The sequence below is a fragment of the Salmo trutta genome, chromosome 36 (genome assembly GCF_901001165.1).
Source record: "Salmo trutta chromosome 36, fSalTru1.1, whole genome shotgun sequence".
In the NCBI taxonomy this organism is placed as follows: domain Eukaryota; kingdom Metazoa; phylum Chordata; class Actinopteri; order Salmoniformes; family Salmonidae; genus Salmo; species Salmo trutta.
In genome coordinates this window covers 27513480-27534327 of record NC_042992.1, presented here as the reverse complement: position 1 = coordinate 27534327, position 20848 = coordinate 27513480, and the positions used below count along the sequence as shown (strand labels likewise).

Here is a 20848-nt window from a genome sequence, read left to right as displayed (position 1 = left end):
TGGGATTTCTGGTATTTAGCGCGGGGCGCTAAAAACGCAACAGCAAAAAACGTTGGCCGTATATTACCAGAATGCTAACAAAATGTAGTACAAGTAATAGCGAAATCACATTATTAGCTATATGCTAACGAGCGAAAAGGAACAAACTAAATGAAAATCCAGCTCGTTAAGTTATTGAAGCATAGCTAATAGCTACCAAAGGTAATTTTCGGTGGGTGTGGACATTTTAAAAGAGAAAGCAAACGAGAGATTGTGCAAATGAACAAAGTTGTGATGCATGCTTTTTTGAAGGAAGAGGGGGGGGGCAAACGGAGGAGGGGAAAAAACACTAGTAGGAAGCGCAAGGAAAATATGGCAGCTGTACAGAACTCATCCAGAGCTCTTTGACTGCTCCAACATGTCAGAAGGTCATTTATAAGATGTCTCATACCAAACATTAGATAGTGAATTGCATACGCGTGTAAATTCATCACCTCGTGCACCGCACAACAGCTCCCACTTTCTCCCGTTGTGCTATTTACAAACAAACACGTGACTGGCGCAACTGCTCTTGGGAACTACTGTAAGCTTCCTAATGTGAAATAATGTGACGGGTGAAAGGATCTCTGAATGTATTGCACAAGTTGACTGCAGGTATTAACTTAAAAAGCAGCTATGAATATTCACATTTATTGAAAAACTTTAAATAGTTTCAACGGTATTGAAAAACCAAATACCCCGGTATACGGAATACAGCCTTGACATATTGGGTTGGTTTAAATACATTTTATTTTATTTTTAATCTTTTAAAATTGTTTTGCATTATCACACTTGCTTGCAAACTGTGTTATGTACAACTGAAGCTCAGAATGATTGGTATTCCAACTGTAATCCCATCCTGGTGGTTTGGTTTGATTACAATTGTTCCTCCTATGGCTCTGTGTTCCACCCCACTGACTGCAGAGCTACACTAGACCAGCACAGCACCAATCAGGCTTTCTCTATGGCCCAGAGTGCAACAGGTTCAGCTACAAGTTCAGCCCCGTTAAATCTTTGTTCTGGAGTGGAGGGAAAGGATTTCACCCTAAACAAACTGAAGGGTTTTAATGAGAAACTTCCCGTTGTCTTCAACTCCTTGTGTGGGTGTTTCTTTAGATTGGGACTGGTAAACTTGTTTTACCCAGGGGTAGAGTTAGAGGAGGTTGAACTACGGCCTGTTTATGTGTATGGTAATGAGAGCTGCATAAATGTCTTGCTGCAAATAAAACCTTATGTATGATGTGTTCTTTCAAAGGCAACATCTGCTCACCATTTGAGGCTCATATGCTTCCAGTTAAATGTAGTGTTCCTGAGAGCTAAGCAGTTCTGTTCTGTGTTTCAGACAAGGTTCTGAGCAGTTTTCTCCTGTCTTCCAGAGGAGGTCTTAATGGGTTCTATATTTTCTGTGTTTTAGAGGAGATTCTAAGCAGTTCTGTTTCTCCTGTTCTGTGTTTCAGTTCTAATCAGTTATATTCTGGGTTTCTGTTCTGGGTTTCAGAAAAGGTTCTAACCAGTTCTATTTCTCATGTTGTGTGTTTCAGAGGAGGTCGACTACAGCAGCTACGGGACCCACTCTCTGACCCGGAAGAAGAAGGCTGTGGTGGCGCTGAGGAACGACGTCAACAGGAAGCGACCTCACATCCGCATCGGAATGCCGCAGGACTTCCGGCCAGTCTCCTCCATCATCGATGTGGACATCTTGCCGGAGTCCCACCGCCGCGTTCGTCTCTACCGTCACGGCTCCGACAAACCCCTAGGGTTCTACATCCGGGACGGGACCAGCGTACGGGTGACACCCCATGGCCTGGAGAAGGTTCCTGGGATCTTCATCTCCCGCATGGTGCCTGGCGGCCTGGCTGAGAGCACAGGCCTGCTGGCTGTTAACGACGAGGTCCTGGAGGTCAACGGCATCGAGGTTACTGGGAAGACACTGGACCAGGTGACTGACATGATGATTGCCAACAGCCACAACCTGATTGTCACGGTGAAGCCAGTGAACCAGCGGAACAACGTGGTGCGAGCCAGCCGAATCTCCGGCAGCTCCGGTCAGTCGTCAGACAGCAGCGGTTCCACCGGCTACCCCAGCCTGTCCACCACAGCCATGGCGACCGGTGCCCACGGCTATGCCGACGAGCTGGAAAGCGACGAGGAGTCAGACATCGTCATCGAGAGCAGCCTCAAGCGGCCGTCGCGGCGCTCCAACACATCAGTGGTGTCTGTGGCATCAACGTCACGCTCCCACACCCAAGCCTCTCCCCCAGCACCCGTGGAACACCCCAGCCCCCCTACCCGACCTCTCTCTGTGGTTTCCACCGCCTCCTTCCACTCCCAACCCTCCTTCCACTCCCAACCCTCCTTCCACTCCCAGCCCAGCCTCAACGGCCTCTCCCACCACGGCAGCCTCAGCTATATGCTGCACAGGGACCTGAACCTCCAGCACCCACAGTACCAGCCCCACACCCTCCAGCACCACCATTCCCAGCACCACAGCAGCAACCCAGCCCTCCGGGAGAGCAACGGCAGCCTCCATAAAATCCTCAGCACCATGAGGACGGACCCTCGACACAGCCTGGCCCTGCCCCGGGGAGGGGTGGAAGAGGATGGCACCGTCATCACCCTATAATACACACACCTACACTTTTATAACACACACACACACACTTGGATGTGAGCTGGAGCATCCCCTGCCCGGTATATCCACCATGAGAATGAACATTGTTCCTCAAACCTCCTACTAATTTCTTTACATTTTTTCTAAGACAAATAATCCAGGAAAAAAGAAGAGTTTATTCTGTATTGTTTGTTTGAAAGTTTTCTATGTCTTGTAAATGTCTTGATGGGATTCACCTGCTATCCTTTAGTGACCACTTTTAATCTGAATTGCCATCTTCTTTTTGGGACCAACCCTGAGCTTTTGTTTTTAAGAACAATTATGTGTCTGTAAAATGCTGCCTGTCTGTACTGATTCTCGATCTCTGTATTTTAACTGGAAGATTCTCATCAATCATCTGTATCTATTCCAATAAATTATTCTAAGCTTTAATGAGAAGTGTTGGATTATCACATGTACTAAAACTCTTACTTCCCTTACCAGCAGTCATTTATACCTGGTACGTTTTGAACCGCTATCAAGGAATACTTCCTACACTGAATATGGGCCTAGTCTATATCCTGTTTCCTCTTCTCCACCAGTTCTGTTTGTGAAGCTCCTAAAATGGACTCCAGGAATGCAACATGCTCTTTGGAAAAAAAATACTCTTATCTTTACTGTTTACTCAAGACACCTCGGCTCAGCTGTGAACCCTGTTAGTTACAGCAGGCAGGGGGATGTGAACCCTGTTACACCAGGGAGGGGGATGTGAACCCTGTTACACCAGGGAGGGGGATGTGAACCCTGTTACACCAGGCAGGACTGCTAGAGTGTGAAGGTGATAACACCTGAATTTGCGTCTGCTTAACCTCACTCATTCACTTTCCTACACTATTGGGCACACACATTGAGATCCATGTTCGGATCCAGTTATACTTTCATTTACAAGCACAATCCATCCATCCATGATATGGTAGACTTTGAAGTATATGGATTATGTGGGACACTAAGCCATCCATCTGTGGTTAGATTTTTGTATGGGATTCTTCTCACCATTATTCACATTGTAGGTCAAAGCATTTAAGCTGTCAAGGTTTGCACATTTTTTGTTGTTAAACAGTCTTGTTTCAATTCTTTAAATCGCCATGTTAGTACTCCCAGGATTAATATAGGATTATCACCCCATTTTGGTTCACAAACATGTACTTTTTTTTGTTGCTCTTTCCTTTTCCTCTCACCAAAGGCTGCTCCGGTTACCTTGACAATGTGGTCTTCTGACCATATTGAGGTTATACCCTGCATTTCTTCACTATGGACAGTCAGTTTAACCCTGTTGAGTAGTGCTATAATGTATTGGTCACTGCCCCCTCCTGGTAGTACCATCGACTCAGTGTGGGCCCACATATTCACACCTAAGAAATATTACAGGTTTTATATTTATTACAGAAACGTCTAGATTTTTTCTGGAATAATGTCTATTGTTTTTTACTATCTTTTTAATGTACATAAGGATTTTATAATAGATTTTTACAAGAAAGACGATGACCTATGAACAAGTGATTCCATTAGGTATAATGGTACGAGGATAATTATGATTGGGAATATTTCTGCATATCATGTAAACTGGACTGTTTTTATTCTATGTTATGATGATGTACAGATATTTCAATACGTTCTCCACACATACATTGGAGAAAAGGTTTGTAAAACACTTGGTGCCTTTTTAAATTCATTTTAGCCCAGATATGTACTGAGCACTCAAATGTAAACAATAGTTGAATGGATATTAGGGCTTGATCTGTAATTGCTCAATCATTATTTAGTAGACCTAGTTGCACTTTCAACGTAGTAAACTGTAAGTATCACTTCAACTAATTCCCACAATTGAAATTCAAACCCTTTATGCAATTAATTTGAATTGTATTGTGAATATTGTGCTCATTTTATTTTCTTACTGTTTTGTCATTTTTTGGGGAGAGAATTTTTGGAAATAAAGGTTTTAAATGCGCTTGCTTTCCTGTTTTTCATATCGTAGAACATTGTTGCAGGTGACTGATATAGAAAGAAAATGAACGTTTCCTGTGTGATAACTCAATGTCCATTAGAAACAATTATCAGACTGACAATTCAATTTGAGGGAGAAACGGCCCTGATTTTAAAATTGCGCCTTTTCGCTTAGTTCTACTTGACCCTTGTAAGCCGCCATCCACAGTTTCAACTACGTGATTTAATCATCTGACAATCATAACACTGTAGCAGAAGGCGACATCAGGAAACTGGGCAGAGATGGAGCCTAGGATGGAAAATAGGGTAGGTTTTCTCTCCCCGCTGGAGGAGTCCAGTGCCGAGGTGAGTCGGGACAGTGGCTTCGTGTCGCAGAGTGCGAGCAGTTTATCCATGTTGAGCGAGGCCCTAAGCAGTGGCACCGTGTCGCATAGCCCCAGCTTCGGCGCAGCAGTCTCGCAGAGTCCGAGCTTCAACTCCGCGGAGCCCGACCCAGACCACAACCAGGAGGATGAGATCCTGAGACACACTGCTCTCAGTTACTCCTCCTACATCAGAGCTACTGCTGGAGATGAGGTTAGAATTGATCAACCTTTCCGATAGAGGTAAAATACAGCATCCTATCTATGCTGAGTTGCAATATAGCGACATGCTAGCTATAAGTGGATACGCGTGAACCAAGTTAAAGGTCACTTGACTGTGGTTATAACCATGTCCTTTCCATACCCCAGATCCTGTGTTTGGAGAAAAGTCTGGAGGAAATGCTGACTAGGGTGGATGAATTTGTAGGAATGCTTGACATGGTACGTGTTAAGAGATGTGAAGTATTTCTGTTAAATGTATGCGAAGTATGCATTTCAATTACTTCTGTGCAATTTGTATTACACTGAGTTGAACTACATACCAATAGATTTTTTTTAAGAAGATACTTTCGAGAGCTGTATTTTGTATTTTCAAAATACAATAATACTTTTCTAGGTATACCATTTATTTCTATAGTGGTTCACAATTGTGTAGCCCCTTCTCTCCCTGCATTGGTGTGTGATGGCACTATGGTGTGATAAGAGCATCTGCTAAATTAACGAAATATAGTTGTAGATGTAACAATGTACAATTGCAAAGCATGCTGATTATTATTCTAATGAGCCAATAGTATCAAGTGTGCTTTGCAGTTCGTTTTGGTATTTTCATATATACATTTGTCATTTAGCAGACACTCTTATCCAGAGTGACTTAGTGCATTCAAATACGGGAGATAAATAACAACATATCACAGTTATAGCAAGTAAAAAGTTACAAGCATTTCGCTACACTCGCAATAACATTTAACTGTGTGTATGTGACCAATTAAAATTTATTTAATGTTTCTGTAAACGGTTCAGGGAATGTTGTTGCTGTTCGGGCCAGCTACTTGCAAATGTATTTCTGTATTTTAAAATACAAAATACATGTATTTTAATTAAACACATTTCAAATTACAAGTATGTTGTAGTTTATTTTGACACATTGATCTTTATGGTATTTTGTAATTGTATTTTGTAATTTTTGCCTAACCCTGTATGTGCTGTTCATGTCCTCGTCTGTGAAAGTGGGTGAGAAATTAATAACTTTTCTTCCTCTGGTTATAGATCCGCAATGACACATCACAGATTGTCAACGAGAACTTACCTCAAATACATAGAAAATCAGAAGAGATGAGACAAATATACAGAAAGATTGACAAGTTGGATGTAAGTGTGATTTAATTCATGTAATTGATAATGACCAGGATGTTTTCATTGACATTTTACATTTTTACATTTTAGTCATTTAGCAGACGCTCTTATCCAGAGCGACTTACAGTAGTGAATGCATACATTTCATACAATTTCATACATATCATACATTTTTTTTCTGTGCTGGCCCCCCGTGGGAATCGAACCCACAACCCTGGTGTTGCAAACACCATGCTCTACCAACTGAGCTACAGGGAAGGCTACACAGACATGATCTGTGTACCAAATGGCACCCTATGTACTATATTTGGGACACTGATATGGTAGTACTGTATCTGACCCTGTTCCCTGGTGTTGTGTCTAGGCATTTGTAAAGATTGTAGGTGCCAACGTGAATGTCATGGAGGACCAGGTCACTCAGGCAGAGAGGGAACAAGGAACCCTGCCGGGTGCCTTCAGAAAGATGTTCCGCACCATGAATGTCCCAGGCTTTCTAAATGTGAGGATTTAATCAACCAACCAATCAATCAGCATTTCAGTCAACAATTAAGGCATTTTCTATTTGAAGTGTGAAATCTCTATTCCTATACTTAATCACCGTCTCCCCTGAACACAGGAGGCTGCTGAGGGGAGGGCGGCTCATAATAATGGCTGAAACTGAGTGAATGGAATGGCATCAAACACATGGAAACCATGTATTTGATACCATTCCACTATTCCGTTCCAGCCATTACCACGAACCTGTCCTCCCAAATTAAGGTGCTACCAACCTCCTTTGCACCTGAACCAGTATCTGTGCGTTAGAGTCCTCTCTAAAGTCCAGAAAGCTCAGATTCAAACTCCCATTTACCAGCTCTGCAAGTGTTATGTCAAAATACATTTGTTGATCACCAAATATGGAGTTTCGCTGAGCAACTACTATCTTAATTTGATCCCGTTACGACTGGTATGTACGTCCAAAAAAAGTCTCTAAATAAAAATGTACAAGCAACTGAAAAAATGCCTATTCGGCACATCCAACCACTCATTAATGCCACACACAGGTCGGAAATATACAACAGCTCAACCGGCCATAACGGGAGTAAATTAAGATATTCATCAACAAGCAGGACGCACAGGATGTACTTCAGACACCCGACAAGGCCAAAATCCCCGTCATTGGCAAGAGAAGGAGACACAGCTACAGAGGACACAGAGCGGGGTGCCTCGTAAGGATCCGCCGACTGCCTTTACCGTCTGTATTACTTGCCAACGTACAATCATTGGACAATAAATTAGACGAGGTACGATCACGAATATCCTACCAACCTGACATCAAAAACTCATGTTTCACCGAATCGTGGCTGAATGACGACATGGATATTCAGCTTGCGGGATATACGCTGCACAGGCTAGATAGAACAGCACACTCCGGTAAGACGAGGGGGGTGGTCTGCATATTTGTAAACAACAGCTGGTGCACGAAATCTAAGGAAGTCCCTAGATTTTGCTCGCCTGAAGAAGAGTATCTCATGATAAGCTGCAGACCACACTACTTGCCTAGAGAGTTTTCATCTATATTTTTTGTGGCTGTTTATTTACCACCACAGACAGATGCTGGCACTAAGACCGCACTCAGTCAGCTGTATAAGGAAATAAGCAAACAGGAAACCACTCACCCAGAGGCGGCGCTCCTAGTGGCCGGGGACTTTAATGCAGGGAAACTTAAATCAGCTTTACCTCATTTCAGCATGTTAAATGCGCAACCAGAGGGAACAAATTCTAGATCACCTGTACTCCACACACAGAGACGCATACAACAGCAAATCTGACCACAATTCTATCCTCCTGATTCCTGCTTACAAGCACAAAATAAAGCAGGAAGCACCAGTGACTCGGTCTATAAAAAAGTGGTCAGATGAAACAGATGCTAAACTACAGGACTGTTTTGCTAGCATAGACTGGAATATGTTCCCGGATTCTGCCGATGGCATTGAGTAGTACACCACATCAGTCACTGGCTTTATCAATAAGTGCATCAAGGACGTCGTTCCCACAGTGACTGTACGTACATACCCCAACCAGAAGCCATGGATTATAGGCAACATTCGCACTGAGCTGAAGGGTAGAACCTCCGCTTTCAAGGTGCGGGACTCTAACCCGGAAGCTTATAAGAAATCCTGCTATCCCCTCCGACGAACCATCAAACAGGCAAAGCGCCAATACAGAACTAAGATTGAATTGTACTACACTGGTTCCGACACTTGTCTTGTGTGGCAGGGCCTGCAAACTATTCCAGACTACAAAGGGAAGTACAGCCGCGAGCGGCCCAGTGACATGAGCTTACCAGATGAACTAAATCACTTTTATGCTCGCTTCGAGGCAAGCAACACTGAGGCATGCATGAGAGCATTAGCTGTTCCGGATGACTGTGTGATCACGCTCTCCGTAGCCGACGTGAGTAAGACCTTTACACAGGTCAACATTCACAAGGCTGTGGGGCCAGACGAATTACCAGGACGTGTGCTCCGGGCATGTGCTGACCAACTGGCAGGTTTCTTCACTGACATTTTCAACATGTCCCTGATTGAGTCTGTAATACCAACATGTTTCAGCAGACCACCATAGTCCCTGTGCCCAAGAACACTAAGGTAATCTGCCTTCACGTCCGTAGTCATGAAGTGCTTTGAAAGGCTGGTAATGGCTCACATTAACACCATTATCCCAGAAACCCTAGACCCACTCCAATTTGCATACCACCCAAACAGATCCACAGATGATGCAATCTCTATTGCACTTCACACTGCCCTTTCCCACCTGGACAAAAGAAACACCTACGTGAGAATGCTATTCATTGACTACAGCTCAGCGTTCAACACCATAGTGCCCACGAAGCTCATCACTAAGCTAAGGATCCTGGGACTAAACACCTCCCTCTGCAACTGGATCCTGGACTTCCTGATGGGCTGACCCCAGGTGGTAAAGGTAGGTAACAACACATCCGCCACGCTGATTCTCAACACGGGGGCCCCTCAGGGGTGCGTGCTCAGTCCCCTCCTGTACTCCCTGTTCACCCACGACTGCGTGGCCAGGCACGACTCCAACACTGTCATTAAGTTGACACAACAGATGACACAACCGTGGTAGGCCTGATCAACGACGAGACAGCCTATATGGAGGAGGTCAGAGACCAGGCCGTGTGGTGCCAGAATAACAACCTATCCCTCAACGTGATCAAGACAACGGAGATGATTGTGGACTACAGGAAAAGGAGGACCGAGCATGCCCCCATTCTCATCGACAGGGCTGTAGTGGAGAAGGTTGAGAGCTTCAAGTTCCTTGGTGTCCACATCACCAACAAACTAACATGGTCCAAACACACCAAGACAGTCGTGAAGAGGGCACGACAACGCCTTACCCCCCTCAGGAAACTAAAAAAGATTTGGCAAGGGTCCTCAGATCCTCAAAAGGTTCTACAGCTGCACCATCGAGAGCATCCTGACTGGCTGCATCACTGCCTGGTATGGCAACTGCTCGGCCTCCGACCACAAGGCACTACAGAGGGAAGTGCGTACGGCCCGGTACATCACTGGGGCTAAGCTGCCTGCCATCCAGGACCTCTACACCAGGCGGTGTCAGAGGAAGGCCCTAAATATTGTCAAAGACCCCAGCCACCCCCGTCATAGACTTATCTCTGCTACCGCATGGCAAGTGGCACCGGAGCGCCAAGTCTAGAACAAAAAGGCTTCTCAACAGCTTTTACCCCCAAGCCATAAGACTCCTGAACAGGTAATGAAATGGCTACCCGGACTATTTGCATTGTCCCTCCCCAACCCCTTTTTTACGCTGCTGCTACTCTCTGTTTATCATCTATGCTTAGTCACTTTAACTATACATTCATGTACATGAACTCAGCAAAAAAACAAACGTCCTCTCACTGTCAACTGCGTTTATGTTCAGCAAACTTAACGTGTAAATATTTGTGTACATAACAAGTTTCAACAATTGAGACATAAACTGAATAAGTTCCACAGACATATGACTAACAGAAATGGAATAATGTTTCCCTGAACAAAGGGGGGTCAAAATCAAAAGTAACAGTCAGTATCTGGTGTGGCCACCAGCTGCATTAAGTACTGCAGTGCATCTCCTCCTCATGGACTCCACCAGATTTGCCAATTCTTGCTGTGAGTTGTTACCACACTCTTCCACCAAGGAACCTGCAAGTTCCCGGACATTTCTGGGGGGAATGGCCCTAGCCCTCACCCTCCGATCCAACAGGTCCCAGACGTGCTCAATGGGATTGAGATCCGGGCTCTTCGCTGGCCATGGCAGAACACTGACATTCCTGTCTTGCAGGATATCACGCACAGAACGAGCAGTATGGCTGGTGGCATTGTCATGCTGGAGAGTCATGTCAGGGTGAGCCTGCAGGAAGGGTACCACATGAGAGAGGAGGATGTCTCTCCTGTAACGCACAGCGTTGAGATTGAGCTTGTTGTCATTGCAGGCAGTCTGATGATGCTGTGACACACCGCCCCAGACCATGACGGACCCTCCACCTCCAAATCGATCCCTCTCCAGAGTACAGGCCTCAGTGTAACGCTCATTCCTTTTACGTTAAACGCAAATCCGACCATCACCCCTGGTGAGACAAAACCGTGACTCGTCAGTTAGGAGCACTTTTTTTCAGTCATGTCTGGTCTAGCGTCGGTGGTTTTGTGCCCATAGGCGACGTTGTTGCCAGTGATGTCTGGTGAAGACCTGCCTTACAACAGGCCTACAAGCCCTCAGTCCAGCCTCTCTCAGCCTATTGCGGACAGTCTGAGCACTGATGGAGGGATTGTGCATTCCTAATGTAACTCTGGCAGTTGTTGTTGTCATCCTGTACTTGTCCCGCAGGTGTGATGTTCAGATGTACCGATCCTGTGCAGGTGTTGTTACACGTGGTCTGCCACTGTGAGGGCGATCAGCTGTCCGTCCTGTCTCCCTGTAGCGCTGTCTTAGGCGTCTCACAGTACGGACATTTCAATTTATTGCCCTGGCCACATCTGCAGTCCTCATGCCTCTTTGCAGCATGCCTAAGGCACGTTCACGCAGATGAGCAGGGACCCTGGGCATCTTTCTTTTGGTCTTTTTCAGAGTCAGTAGAAAGGCCTCTTCAGTGTCCTAAGTTTTCATAACTGTGACCTTAATTGCTTACCGTCTGTAAGCTGTTAGTGTCTTAATGACCGTTCCACAGGTGCATGTTCATTAATTGTTTATGGTTCATTGAACAAGCATGGGAAACATCATTTAAACCTTTTACAATGAAGATCTGTGAAGTTATTTGGATTTTTACGAATTATCTTTGAAAGACAGGGTCCTGAAAAAGTGACATTTCTTTTTTTGCTGAGTTTATTACCTCAATTAGCCCGACTAACCGGTGCCCCCGCACATTGGCTACCCGGACTATCTGCATTGTGTCCCGCCATCCCCTATTTCACACTGCTGCTACTCTGTTTATCATATATGCATAGTCACTTTAACTATACCTACATGAACGTGTTGCCTCTATTAGCCCGACTAACCGGTGCCTGTATATAGCCTCGCTACTGTTATAGCCTCGCTACTGTTATTTTGTCTTTTTACGGTTGTTTTCATTTCTTGTCTATTATTCACTTAATACCAATTTATTTACTTAAAATTTGCACTGTTGGTTAGGGCCTGTAAGTAAGCATTTCACTGTTAGGTCTACACCTGTTGTATTCGGCGCACGTGACAAACTTTTGAAGGTGCCGAAGAGGCATTTTTTTTGATTGCCTGTCAGTACATGAAGATGGTTGCTCAGCTAAACTCCATATATGGTGATCAACGAATGTATTTTGACATTATAATGCTTGCAGAGCTGGTGAATGTGAGTTTGAACCGGAGCTTTCTGGGCATTAGAGAGGTCCCTAACACACAGATACTGGTTCATATCTCCCTATGATCATCTGCTATTCATGATTTATTTTTTTTACTTTTTAATTGCTTTAGTAATGTTTTTTATTTTGTATTTAATGGTAGGTCTCATGGCCTATACATTGCTCTCAGTGGATATAAATTATGAGCCATATTATTTATCTCTGCAGAAACCAGCCAGCCCCAGAAGGCATCAGCAGCATGATCAGGAGCTTCCCCCAGTGTTCAAAACAGATGATTATTTCACCCAACACCCAGGACACTGAAAGTTTGTCTGAAATGACACCCTATTCCTTTATAGTATTGACCAGGTCCCATAGGGCTCTTGTCAACAATAGTGCACTATATAGGGTGCCATTTAGAAGGTAACTTGAAACAGGCCTGCAGCTCCCACACATCACACATGCAATGGTCAGCCTAACTCCTTCTCTAGGCCAGGGGACTTCAGTCTTCATGGCTGTCTGAACTGGACCAGAGCCATAGATTGAGATGGATATGGCTCTGGACCTGACTATCGGGACAATCATTCTAATGTGCTCTGGACTGGAGGATCTGAGGTGCAACAATTTCAACTAGCAATATAGTGTTGGCTCTCTCTCTCTTTCTCTCTCACAAGTGGCTGTGAAGATGCTGAAGAAATCAGACTCTTATTGGATGCGAACACCTGAAATAGGAAAATGATGTTATTGATCTAAAGATTTATTTTTTAAGACAGTTTTTCCAAGTTCCTCCAAGTGTTTCCCCATTTCTGATCTTGTGGTCACATATTGAATTGCTGTCAGGAAAATTATATTAATCATCACACTTGTACTCTCACCAACAGTATGATTTGAAGTATATGATGTTCAAGCTTGACTAAACCTTAACATGATATGGTAGTTTTAGTGACATTCTGTCTGTAGACATCTTTTAGAATGCTATTGTTTCCTGATTGTATGGCCTAATGCTGGAGTGGAATTGGCTATTTGTAATTCTCCACACACTGCACCAAGCAACATTTATTTGTTTAACATACTCTTTTGTGATAATTGTATATTATTTTTTTACTTTTGTCACTAATGATCATCATACCAAATAATTACAAATAAAGTGGTTTCTTTGTTCTTGATTGACTTTCAGTAAACCCTCCACACACTGCACCAAGCAACATTTATTTGTTTAACATACTCTTTTGTGATTATTGTATATTATTTTTTTTTACTTTTGTCACTAATGATCATCATACCAAATAATTACAAATAAAGTGGTTTCTTTGTTCTTGATTGACTTTCAGTAAACCCTCCACACACTGCACCAAGCAACATTTATTTGTTTAACATACTATTTTGTGATAATTGTATATTATTTTTTTACTTTTGTCACTAATGATCATCATACCAAATAATTACAAATAAAGTGGTTTCTTTGTTCTTGATTGACTTTCAGTAAACCCTCCACACACTGCACCAAGCAACATTTATTTGTTTAACATACTCTTTTGTTATTATTGTATTTTTTTTTTTTAACTTTTGTCACTAATGATCATCATACCAAATAATTACAAATAAAGTGGTTTCTTTGTTCTTGATTGACTTTCAGTAAACCCTCCACACACTGCACCAAGCAACATTTATTTGTTTAACATACTCTTTTGTGATAATTGTATATTATTTTTTTACTTTTGTCACTAATGATCATCATACCAAATAATTACAAATAAAGTGGTTTCTTTGTTCTTGATTGACTTTCAGTAAACCCTCATCTGGAAAGATGTTATTGAGTGTCACTACAGATATCAAAATATATAAGAGGTAGCAGTTATGCACAGCTAGCTGCAACATGAAGCACAATTTTGTCACTTTCACTTTGGCTCCATAAATCTGTGTAAAATAACTTCAAATTATTAATGTTATACAAAAGTATACATTGTCATATCCATTAACTCACAATTGTCCACATTTACTGACATAATATTGAACACAACTAATTTAATATTTATATACATTTTATTATCAATGAGCTGAAAATAATTGATTACCAAGGTTGGTTGCACTGAAGTAAAACGCCCTTTCGGGGGGCATTCACGCTCTTAGGTACCCGTCAATCGAACCTAGGCGCGCCTCTATTGGTCGTTTAGTCCTGTATATGACAGCACGACCTGTATTCCGGATGAAGCGGGAAAGGCGTGCATCCACACTGGATTGCTAGCTAGTTGCATATTAAGGTAAGTTTCATATTAAGTTTTAAACAACCATTAAGGAATAACCGCGTTTACCTTATAAAGGGAAATTATTACTTGCAATGCAAAGTGAAAGTTTAGCTGTCATTTTCTGAGTGGAATGATGTACTGACTTTAAATGAGTTTAGCGAGCTAGCTATATAGCTACGTTAACTTGCTAGCTAACAAGCTAGCGTTTCCATTTTAGTCATTTAGCAGACGCTCTTATCCAGAGCTACGTATATGTGCTATTAGGGTTAAGTGCCTTGCTCAAGGGGCACATCGACAGATTATTAACCTAGTCGGCTCGGGGATTTGAACCAACAACCTTTTGGTTACTGGTCCAATGCGCTTTTCCTATACATTTCCGAGATATAGGAAGCCATTCTCGTGCTGATGTTCTCTTGATAAGTGTATAACTTCCATTGATTGATTGTAATTCCAATAATTCAGGGTGATTCTGAAACACGTGGGGTGTGCTCATCACCAGGTATAAAGAATGTGCTGCTGACTACCTCATATTCATGGCGCGTTTTCCTCTTCAGATTCCAACCTGCACGTTGAACCATGGCAAGCAAACCGGTGTGGGAGCAGATAGGTGCAGGCTTTGTGCAACATTATTACCAACAGTTTGATTCTGATAGAACCAAACTTGCTGACCTCTATGTGAGTATTTTCATTTCAACACGTTCAGAGATGTTTAATGGTGTTTCATGGACCAACTTTGTCATCTGGAAACCTTTGGGTAAATCTCAAATCTCAATTCCTTGCATCCTCCCCTGGGACTACCCTCCAAATAGCTCTTAAACTCTAGAAGGCATTCTGCCTTCTCCCTACAGTTTTCAGCCATTAGCTTCGCCCACGACTGGCTCATGTGAACTACTATCTGACGCTGTTTTAACGTTTAGAAATGTCAATCATCGCTTGTGATAAGTTTTTCGAAACATGAACATAGGGCCCTTATCTTTCATCGAGAGCATCCTTCAAATAAAACGTACAATTACTGTAGCATTTTTTTTGCAGATCCATACAGCTATGGTTGCTTCCATCTGGCCAAACTACAGTTCTGCTACACTTCCTGAGTTACACTTACACACAGGTGTTTGTGGCATGCTAGGTAGCACAGGTGGTCACCTCTTGTCATCTGTCTGTTTTCTGTAAACAAGCGCAGTAACATGGACATAACCCTATCAAGGTGTACATTTTAGTTTTTTGAAAATTATAAGGTACTTATCCTTGCGAAACTGTACTGCAAGTGACGTCAGCGTCTGGACTCTTAACAAAACTCCCCCGTATAGAAGACGACTTCGTCCAATGACTCTTGTGTAATGTAATGGAACTGAGAGATGATCTAGATCTATCCTTCAAACGGCTTTGATAAAGTGGCATGGATGAAAAGGAAACAAGGACTCAAGGAAATACTTTTGAGATGGACCCCTGGTGTGTATTCATTAGTCAGATTCAGTTGTAAACGGAAAATGTTTTGCAACGATAACAAGAGTTTCTATTGGACAAATTTGGGTAGGTCCCTCCCCGTTTGGTTCCTAGAGTAAATGCTAAACGGTTTCTGTTGCAAAACTAATGGATATACCCCTGCTCATGTTGTTCAGTGTGTAACTGATAAGTTCAGTGAGAGCTCAGTCTTAATAAATGACTGTGTGTTTCCAGACTGATGCATCATGTTTAACATGGGAAGGAGTTGGTTTCCAGGGGCACAAAGCCATTATGGAGAAGATCACTGTAAGTGACATCTTCATTTAAGCTGCACTTCATCTAACTAATTATAATGCATAACTTCATTATTTCACATGGTACAGACATATAGACCTTATTGTCTCCCTTACTGCAGAGTTTACCGTTCCAGTCGATCCAGCACAGCATCACCGCACAGGACCACCAGCCCACGCCAGACAGCTGTGTGATGAGCATGGTGATGGGACAGCTCAAGGTAGGTTGTTTCAAAAGTAGTGGACGCACGTTCTGTGACTCGCTGGCATAAGAGTTCATACCAGAAACTCAACCACAGCTTAAGATGGTGCCAGTGATTTTGCATCCTTTTCAGTGACACAGCTGGTGTATACGTTTTAGAGTTGGCGGTCACGTGTGTTAACTGTTTTTGCGAGGCAGAGGACCGTAGTTCAAACGAAGTCAGTGGCAAGTTGAGGGAAGAAATTAAGCTGCTAAGCTAGCACAGTGACACCTGTTCCACTGGGTATTGCTATCTGCACGCTGGGGCTGAAACGGCGCACGTTGAATTGCGGGAGCTTTTCATGGAAGGAGCTGCTCCTGTTTTAATTTCAATAGCACCTGAAGATGCTTGAGTTTAAAGGGATACTTTGGATACTTTGGGATTTTGGCAATGAGGCCGTTTATTTACATTCGTAGAGTCACATGAATTTGTGGATACCATTTTTGTCTGCGTGCACTATGAAGGAAGTTGCTAACTAGCGTTAGTAAAATGACTGGAAGTCTATGGTATCTGCTAGCAGAAAGATAAAAATGGTTTCCACAAGTTAATCTGACTCTGGGGAAGTAAAGGGCCTCATTGCCATATTCCCGAAGTATCCCTTTAACTATAATAAACTTTAAATAAATCAAATCGATGGGGCCTGTTATGGTTAATTTCTACTGTATGTAATGTAGTTGAGTAAACTACACTGCTCAAAAAAATAAAGGGAACACTAAAATAACACATCCTAGATCTGAATGAAATAATCTTATTAAATACTTTTTGCTTTACATAGTTTAATGTGCTGACAACAAAATCACACAAATAATCAATGGACATCCAATTTATCAACCCATGGAGGTCTGGATTTGGAGTCACACTCAAAATTAAAGTGGAAAACCACACTACAGGCTGATCCAACTTTGACGTAATGGCCTTAAAACAAGTCAAAATGAGGCTCAGTAGTGTGTGTGTGGCCTCCACGTGCCTGTATGACCTCCCTACAATGCCTGGGCATGCTCCTGATAAGGCGGCGGATGGTCTCCTGAGGGATCTCCTCCCAGACCTGGACTAAAGCATCCGCCAACTCCTGGACAGTCTGTGGTGCAACGTGGCATTGGTGGATGGAGCGAGACATGATGTCCCAGATGTGCTCAATTGGATTCAGGTCTGGGGAACGGACGGGCCAGTCCATAGCATCAATGCCTTCCTCTTGCAGGAACTGCTGACACACTCCAGCCACATGAGGTCTAGCATTGTCTTGCATTAGGAGGAACCCAGGGCCAACCGCACCAGCATATGGTCTCACAAGGGGTCTGAGGATCTCATCTCGGTACCTAATGGCAGTCAGGCTACCTCTGGCAAGCACATGGAGGGCTGTGCAGCCCCCCAAAGAAATGCCACCCCACACCATGACTGACCCACCGCCAAACCAGTCATGCTGGAGGATGTTGCAGGCAGCAGAACGTTCTCCACGGCGTCTCCAGACTCTGTCACGTCTGTCACATGTGCTCAGTGTGAACCTGCTTTCATCTGTGAAGAGCACAGGGCGCCAGTGGTGAATTTGCCAATCTTGGTGTTCTCTGGCAAATGCCAAACGTCCTGCACGGTGTTGGGCTGTTAGCACAACCCCCACCTGTGGACGTCGGGCCCTCATACCACCCTCATGGAGTCTGTTTCTGACCGTTTGAGCAGACACATGCACATTTGTGGCCTGCTGGAGGTCATTTTGCAGGGCTCTGGCAGTGCTCCTCCTTGCAAAAATGCGGAGGTAGCGGTCCTGCTGCTGGGTTGTTGCCCTCCTACGGCCCCCTCCACGTCTCCTGATGTACTGGCCTGTCTCCTGGTAGCGCCTCCATGCTCTGGACGCTACGCTGACAGACACAGCAGACCTTCTTTCCACAGCTCGCATTGATGTGCCATCCTGGATGAGCTGCACTACCTGAGCCACTTGTGTGGGTTGTAGACTCCGTCTCATGCTACCACTAGAGTGAAAGCACTGCCAGCATTCAAAAGTGACCAAAACATCAGCCAGGAAGCATAGGAACTGAGAAGTGGTCTGTGGTCACCACCTGCAGAACCACTCCTTTATTGGGGGTGTCTTGCTAATTGCCTATAATTTCCACCTGTTGTCTATTCCATTTGCAGAACAGCATGTGAAATGTATTGTCAATCAGTGTTGCTTCCTAAGTGGACAGTTTGATTTCACAGAAGTGTGATTGACTTGGAGCTACATTGTGTTGTTTAAGTGTTCCCTTTATTTTTTTGAGCAGTATATTTGTAGAGGATGATGTTCATCTGTTCTCTTTTCTTTAAAAGGCTGACACGGACCAGGTGATGGGATTTCAACAAACTTTCCTGCTGAAGAACGTGGACAACAAATGGATCTGCACCAACGACATGTTCAGATTGGCACTACATAACTTTGGCGCATAGGAGGAAATGGAAGGATCACGTACATTCCAGAGAGTTAGCTTTTTATATTACATTTCAACTTTACATGTATGTGTTTTGTTAGGGAATGCTTGTCAGATTCTATTGTCTTCAATAAGCTCATGTTAACCAATTTTAAGACTGTTCTGGACAGTTAACTGCAAACTGTTACAGTGATGGTGAATGATGCACAGGAACACAACAGAATAAATGCATTCCCAAATACGTTTGATACAATTTGCCTTATTGTTATTCAAACTATCCCTATTAGTTCCCAATATTGGCTAACATTTCATCCATACATGCCTTGTTATTAGGACCATAATGTTGATGTTTCTATAAAAAGGAATGGATGATCCTCTTAGTGATGCTTTTGGCATAATGCTACCATTCTGTGAACAATAAATTGCATATCTGAAATGGCACCTTATTCCCTGTATAATTTGTGTATAGTGTACATTTGACCAGAGCTAGGGCATCCAAAACGGCGCCCTATTCCCTATATAGGGCACTAGCCGTAGTCAAAAGTAGTGCAGTATATAGGCTGCCATTTCGTAAGCAGACATTTATTTTGTGTTGCAAGACAACAGACACACAGCCTGATAAACTTAGGAGTTTACATGATGAATGACATACCTTACTATACTAGTGTATAAGGGTCAAGGGCTCTTCATAACACAAAAAGAAAAGAAAACAGCGAGGATGAAGCTGGCTGGCCTTCATTTGAACATGTGCCTCCTGGATCAGCATCAAAACGCTATGAGGAAGCAGCCATTTATGACAGTCTGTACCTGGCTGGAGACTTCCCTATGGGAAGATCTCAATTGCACACGCCTCACGTCCACTTTCCTCGTCTTCCCGTTCGAGGTCAGAAGGACCTCTGGCTTTCTCATCCAATGGGTTTTGAGGAGACGAGGACACAAGGAGTATGTTATTGAGCAAGTCCCTAGTTCAGTCTGCGTCTGAAATGGCACTCTATAGGGAATAGGGTGTCAGATGCAGACAAGCAAATGATGGCAGCAGGCCCTCTAGCTTGAGACCAAGACTAAAAACCCAGATGACCTATTGACCCTGATAGCAAATGCAACCCAAACACCAAATCCTCTCACAGAAAGATGTGCAAAACTTTGTCAACGCATTCTGCTACAGTACTTGGTTTGTCTCTTCGGAAACAATGTACACCGTATTCTCGCTATCTTCACTGGCACCTTGTTCACATAAGGTGCATATCGAGCAATTTCGCACTCAAGGCCATTGTTCTGAGTGTTGCTCTTAAATATATTTCCATCATGAGGAATACAATAATGAGTAAAGAATACTGACCGTTTTTATTTGAGAAGATAACAAGCCTGTAACAGTTTTAGGATAGGTCTGCAATATTACTGTTGGCCTCCAGGGGGCGATCACAGTTTGGCGACAATTCGCTAGAAGTAATTTATTTTCACCTGAAGGTGGTGATTTGAAGAGACAATGGCTGTGTCCGAATACTCATGCTACGTGAAAAAAAGTTTTATAGTATGTGAAAATAGTACTCCTAATGCGTGATTGCGTTGACTCCCACCATTCATATTTTGGTACAGTATGACAATTTATCTGATTATCAGCTGTTGTCAAATGTTATTCATTAAAGACGAGTGAATTGTAAATAGATTAAACTCCGAAATGAGTATGCAATTTAGTATGTAGTACGCTAGTATGGGTATTCGGACACGTCTACTGTCACAATGCAACTGTTGACAATGCAAACCTGACTATAGGAGTGAAAGTTGAGGAAAGTTCAGCTTTAAAAAGAAATGTATCGGCAATGGGCTTTCAAGAGATAGTCACTCGCCAGCCACTAGTAGACCATGGCGTTAGGGCACCAATCAATACATTAACAACCATATATGATGACCCAATTGACAATGTGTAAATCTGTGTTTATGTCTCGTTCCTGAAGATAGTTTTACAGAATGGAGTTGATTGAATAGCTTTAGCTGGCGAGCCAAATTTTGCTGTGGCTACACCTTTGGCTACAATTA

General features: G+C 43.3%; 3 protein-coding genes across 3 annotated transcripts in view; all 3 read left to right on the top strand.

Annotated features, from left to right (window-relative positions):
* The window catches only part of LOC115175767 (partitioning defective 6 homolog gamma), a 43251-nt gene extending 38635 nt beyond the window's left edge, over positions 1-4616 (top strand). The window contains exon 3 of the mRNA XM_029735250.1: positions 1560-4616. Within this exon, the coding sequence (XP_029591110.1) occupies positions 1560-2641 (1082 nt within the window). The 3' untranslated portion in view covers positions 2642-4616. The remainder of the gene's footprint in view (positions 1-1559) is intronic.
* Positions 4617-4824: 208 nt separating this feature from the next.
* LOC115175765 (biogenesis of lysosome-related organelles complex 1 subunit 4) lies at positions 4825-13965 on the top strand. The gene is made up of 5 exons (XM_029735248.1): positions 4825-5188; positions 5344-5415; positions 6241-6342; positions 6692-6826; positions 12420-13965. The coding sequence occupies exons 1-5, from the start codon at positions 4895-4897 to the stop codon at positions 12513-12515; spliced, it is 699 nt and encodes a 232-aa protein (XP_029591108.1). The 5' UTR covers positions 4825-4894; the 3' UTR covers positions 12516-13965.
* A 381-nt stretch (positions 13966-14346) lies between these two features.
* LOC115175766 (nuclear transport factor 2) lies at positions 14347-19252 on the top strand. Its single transcript, XM_029735249.1, has 5 exons — positions 14347-14452; positions 14992-15112; positions 16115-16186; positions 16296-16394; positions 18714-19252. Exons 2-5 carry the CDS (start codon positions 15014-15016, stop codon positions 18828-18830), a joined length of 387 nt encoding a protein of 128 aa, XP_029591109.1. The 5' UTR covers positions 14347-14452; positions 14992-15013; the 3' UTR covers positions 18831-19252.
* The last annotated feature ends 1596 nt before the right edge of the window (positions 19253-20848 follow it).

Excerpts from the sequence above, each read along its gene's own strand:
- LOC115175765 (XM_029735248.1), top strand. The coding sequence starts at position 4,895 with ATGGAGCCTAGGATGGAAAATAGGGTAGGTTTTCTCTCCCCGCTGGAG. Across the intron at positions 5,416-6,240 it reads TTGTAGGAATGCTTGACATG|ATCCGCAATGACACATCACA; the intron begins GTACGTGTTAAG and ends CTCTGGTTATAG. Across the intron at positions 6,343-6,691 it reads GAAAGATTGACAAGTTGGAT|GCATTTGTAAAGATTGTAGG; the intron begins GTAAGTGTGATT and ends TGTTGTGTCTAG.
- LOC115175766 (XM_029735249.1), top strand. The coding sequence starts at position 15,014 with ATGGCAAGCAAACCGGTGTGGGAGCAGATAGGTGCAGGCTTTGTGCAA. Across the intron at positions 15,113-16,114 it reads CCAAACTTGCTGACCTCTAT|ACTGATGCATCATGTTTAAC; the intron begins GTGAGTATTTTC and ends GTGTGTTTCCAG. Across the intron at positions 16,395-18,713 it reads TGGTGATGGGACAGCTCAAG|GCTGACACGGACCAGGTGAT; the intron begins GTAGGTTGTTTC and ends TTTCTTTAAAAG.